The sequence below is a fragment of the Buceros rhinoceros genome, unplaced genomic scaffold, assembly GCF_000710305.1.
Source record: "Buceros rhinoceros silvestris isolate BGI_N320 unplaced genomic scaffold, ASM71030v1 scaffold9910, whole genome shotgun sequence".
NCBI lineage: Eukaryota > Metazoa > Chordata > Aves > Bucerotiformes > Bucerotidae > Buceros > Buceros rhinoceros.
In genome coordinates, this window is record NW_010389008.1 from 1 (window position 1) to 4,925 (window position 4,925).

At 43.4% G+C, this 4,925-nt stretch overlaps 1 protein-coding gene across 1 annotated transcript in view; it reads left to right on the forward strand.

The window, feature by feature from the left end:
- Positions 1–150: 150 nt before the first annotated feature.
- LOC104490180 (deleted in malignant brain tumors 1 protein-like) overlaps positions 151–4,925 on the forward strand; it is a gene marked incomplete at its 5' end in the record, with an annotated part of 5,706 nt that continues 931 nt past the window's right edge. The window contains 5 exons of the mRNA XM_010132435.1: positions 151–198; positions 1,169–1,308; positions 1,999–2,171; positions 2,563–2,951; positions 4,653–4,921. Coding sequence (XP_010130737.1) covers positions 151–198; positions 1,169–1,308; positions 1,999–2,171; positions 2,563–2,951; positions 4,653–4,921 — 1,019 coding nt within the window. The remainder of the gene's footprint in view (positions 199–1,168; positions 1,309–1,998; positions 2,172–2,562; positions 2,952–4,652; positions 4,922–4,925) is intronic.

The following is a 4,925-nucleotide window of genomic DNA, read 5'->3' on the forward strand; positions in this document are numbered from 1 at the left end:
TGCCAATGTGCCAGCGAGGGAAGGTGCCTGCACGCTCGAGGGTTTTCCCACGATTGCCCAGGTTCCTCCTTTCCCAGGTTCCCCCTTGAGCCTGGTGAACAGCTTCATCCACAAGGTGCTCACTTGCCTCTTTCTCTTCTTCTCCTCCAGGCTGCACAAGTACGACCACTTTTTTCACTCCAACTACAACTACTCCAGGTTTGTCTGCATGATTGTACTTACCACTGCTTTCCTTTGGACGTGTATTTCTTCCAGATTATAGGCTCGAGTTTTTTATTTTGTACTTTTTAATACTTTTGGGAAAAAATCATTATTGGTAGTATCCGTTTAAGTCCAACATACTCCCCCGCTATGTCTGTCTGATTCTGATGCTGGATATCTCCATACTGTGTTGTTTTTGCACGCAACCTTTTCTTTCTTCTCTCATTTTCACGTTATTAGGGCCAGCACTTCTTGCTTTCCGTCATACGCATTTTGCCTTTATCCTACCAACAGTAAAATATCAAGGAGGAGTTCCCTGAATAGATCGTTACACCTGTAGTCTGAGCGAGACGAGCATAAATATTCAGTCTTTCTGGAGATTTAATGTCCATTGCCACGGATTGGATATATCAAGCGCATTTTCCTTTAATCAGGAGTAAATCGAAATTAATCTTATCTACATCTTATTTTCTTTTTTTTTTTTTTTTTTTTTTTTTTTTTTTGTAGGGGGTTTGGAGGAGGGAGAGGTAGAGCTACAGGGTAATCACCCTCAACAACTTTTCAGTGTCAAATGGATAGCTTAGCCATCTTGGTTTCCCAGCTAGAGAATATGTTTGTGGTGGTTTACTTCTCAATTCCTCTGGAACATTTCAGAGTCCCTTTTATCCTTCGAATTATCCAGATAATGTGGATTGTTTGTGGGAAATACAAGTAACAAATAATTTCCGCATTATGCTCACTTTTGGAAGTATTCAGTAAGTAAACCGCTTCCTGCCTGGGCAATAAACGCATCCCAAATCTCTACTACAACCACAATTCCCAAGCACATTTCCCATGCTTATACGCGAGTTAAAGAAATATTTCATGGGAACTGTGTGAGCTCAATATCTTAATTTATTGTTTGTTCAGCACTTAGAAATCAAGTTTACCAAATTAATTTGATTATATATTCATGTTTCTTCCTCAGGTTGCAAGGTGGTTGCCTGAATGACTATATTAAGATCTATGATGGGCCACCTAACACTTCTCCTCTGCTTGGAAGAATTTGTTCTAGTTCTAATCTCACATACACGTCGTCCTCAAACTTTCTGACTGTCAGATTTCACAGTGAGTCCAGGTATTTCACGCAGAGGTTTTCACGCAGAGGTTTTCACGCTGAGTATCAGTCCTTTCCCGCAGACCAGACCACTAGTAAGTTTCCATTCTGTTTGTAATGTTTGCTTTTCTCGGACCGTTTATACCCTGATTTTATTTGCTAAATAACATTGGTTAATGTTGTTGAAGAAACCCCATATAGGTGACACTCCTGCTTAACTTCATACCTGATTATTGACCGATCACTTTCAGATAATAATTATTTTTCCATTAAACAAAAATCTTCAAGTATTGAATTAATCGCCTTCAGATGTTTTCTGCAATGGCCAGTCTAAATTCTTATCACATCATTATTCATACGTGTATTTTCTACCTTTATGGTCACATTTTCATAAAATCGTAGAAATATTGGTTAGAAAGGACCTTTGGAGGCTTCCTAGTCCAGCTATTCAGGGCAGAGCTGTTGCCAGCACCAGGTCATGTCCGTTACGAATTTGTCTAGCTGAGCCTGCAGAAACATTCAACAGCTGAAGTCTTCAAAGCCACTACTGCTTATTCATATCGAAGCATAAAGGGTAAATATAAGTGGTTTGGCTTATGGTTTCTCTCCCCTAAATGGTAGCAGCTCTTGCATTTCTCAAAGTTGTAACATGCAAGCGCTTCACTTCCCCAAATCACTGATAATTGATGTTTTCTCCCTAGCCCTTGTGTGCTCGTCAGCCTACATGCGTGCAGTGGTGGACAGACGCTACCTTGAGTTACAGGGCTACTCAGTGTGGAACATCAGCTTGTCTGACTCTTATTGTAGACCAACAATTACATCAGCTGAGGTTATATTCAACATTCCATACAATGGCTGTGGTACACGTAGAGAGGTTGGTGTCAACATGTTTTGGAGACCTTTCCAAGTCTGGGCATGGGAACTTAACAGACATTTGGAAAATTGTCATGAATTGAAAGGGTGTTGAGGCCACAGGTATTCAAAACACAGAACAGCAACATGTGCTTCTGGGGGCTAAGGTTTGCTAAACATTCCTACTTATCCGTGCCAGGGTTTGGGCAATCCCTGTATCTATTTTGGAGGGATGCTCTAGAGAACAAAGTATAGGAGAGACTCAAGAGATCAATCCCATCCAGGATGGGGGTTTTGAGTATGACGTGTTCTTCCTTACTAATACTAGGACCTGGCACATGCAGGGGTTCATGGTTCACGCTGTGAACATGGCTACATGCGATAATCTTGTACTTATCTAATGTGTCAAATAGGGCAACAACGAAACGATCACCTACTCCAACGTGATAAAAGTGCCTGCTCCTGGTTACCTCATCAAGAGGAAAAATGACCTTCACTTCCACGTCAACTGCAAGATGCTCCAGAACACCTGGGTGCAAACAATGTACATTGCCAATGACATCACCAAAGTCAGTGAAACCCAGTATGGCAGATACAACGTGAGCTTGACATTCTACAGCTCCTCGTCCTTTCTGGTGCCAGTGCGTGTCTTCCCATACTACGTTGACCTGGGTCAGAATTTGTTCCTTCAAGCTTATCTTCACAGCTCTGACCCAAATCTGCTGGTGTTTGTGGACACATGTGTGACATCACCTGATCCTAAAGATTTTAATACCCTGAGCCATGAATTGATCAGAAGTGGGTAAGAACCTTCTAAAGAATTACTTTAAAAGTACCTGTATGCACAGTTCTGAAAGAGCTCAATTTATGAAAGAGGAGATTTACGGCAAGCGTTCGCTGGCTGCAAATCTCAACACAGAAATGCTTCAAAGAAAGGCTTCTTGGCAAAGCCCGGATAGAGTATCATACGACAAAGAAAGGCCATTCAGCAGCGGCAGTCAACACCGAGGTTTCACCCGAGGAGGCGGTGTAGAAACTGAGCTCTGAATTTGTTTCTGAAATAGATGCATGGTACGTGTTGTTGTCAGTGGCTCTGTGTTTTCGTACGTCAGAATTGGAGTTTTGCAGCATCTTAACATGAAACAGCCTGCTCAAAAAGAAGAGGGATTCCTCAGCTTTCCCTTGCTATTCTAGAAACCTAAACCATTTTGCTTAATTTGACACAAGTGCCTTTTTATTCGCCGTGGACACGCTGGGTACTCCTGGAAAGGATGTAGAACCGACAGCGAGCTGGAAGCACAGAAGTGCGGCTCTCGGTGTCCCATTTTGTCCCAGGAATGAGAGCCTCAGGCTCGTTTATTTCCCTTTGGTGCTTGGTGACACTCGTATTTCTCTGCCTCCTGGGCGGGTGTTCACACCAGTAGCCTCAGCAGCGTGGTGACCTGTGCTGGACTGGAAGTCAGGCTAATGAGGGGACACAGTGCCTCCTGCCTGCTGGGTGAACCTCCTCCCTCTCACACTTGAGGTGAATCTTAGGAAGGTTTTTTCCTCTTGTCAGGGCTTCTTTTCATTTTGTCTTTAAAAACACCTCTGCATTAAGCAGGACCCAGAAGGACTGTCTACCTTTACGAGCAGGAGAGTCTCCAGGGAGATGGGGCAAAGAGATTCTGATAATTTTCCAGTTAATGTTACTCATGTCACACGGAACTGAGCCAAAAGCGAACTCGGTGTTTACTGAGTCTGAGATCAGTAATATCCATCTATAATCATCAGGTGTGTTGGGATATCACCTGCAGTTAAGAATGAAAGGACTTAAAATCCTTGGTGTGTTTATTAGGGAAATGAGCACAAATGTAATTAAAGACAACTATGACATATTCTGGGGCCACAACTGTGGGCGAATTATTGTGATCTTTTCCCAATTAAATGAGATGACTAGGATATAAGTTAAGTAACTTCTAAGGCTAGTAACTGTCAGGACGCGAAACTCATTGCCAGGAAAGTTAATCTAGAACCTTCCTCTGGGAAACATCTGGAGATCTCTGTCAGGTGTCCAGATGATTGCTCAAGCAAGGAACCCTACAAACACTGACGGACCAAAGAGCGTGTTTATTTCCCCAAACCAAACGTGTATTAGAGTTAGTTTTGTCCTTCCAGCGTAGACGGGAGCCTTTTCTTTCTGCAACAGCCTGCAGGATCCTCTTTGCAAAGCGTTCACCTGCAGCGCAGGAACCAGCAGAACCACTAGTTATCTTCAGCTGGGCATGTTTACTGAGCGGAGAGACTTCTGTGCCGTATACATTATGGTGGCAGAAATCACTGCCACTCTTAGTTATTTTTGCCTCTATTCCTCTTCCTGCTAAAACCAGTGGGGTTTTTTATGCCTCTGAGTTCTCTTTTACTCCTACCTTCTGCTTTTATATTTAAACACAAAACATATTGCACAATTAGAGTGTGATAGCATTTCTAGTCACAACAGCTAATCTGTTCTCTCTCCTTCCAGGTGTGTGAAGGATCCTACCTACTCCTCTTACTACTCCCCGTACAGCACCGCTGCTCGGTTCGCGTTCAGTGCGTTTTCGTTCGTTAATCAACACCCGTCGGTTTACCTGCGGTGTGAGCTGGTGGTGTGCAGGTACAACGACTACTCCTCCCGCTGCTATCAAGGCTGTGTCAGTAGGTTCAAGAGGGATGCAGGTTCTTCCCAGGAAAAAGTGGGTGTTGTGGTTGGGCCTGTCCAGCTTCGGGAAGCTCTGGCTGTGAACAGGAATCGCGG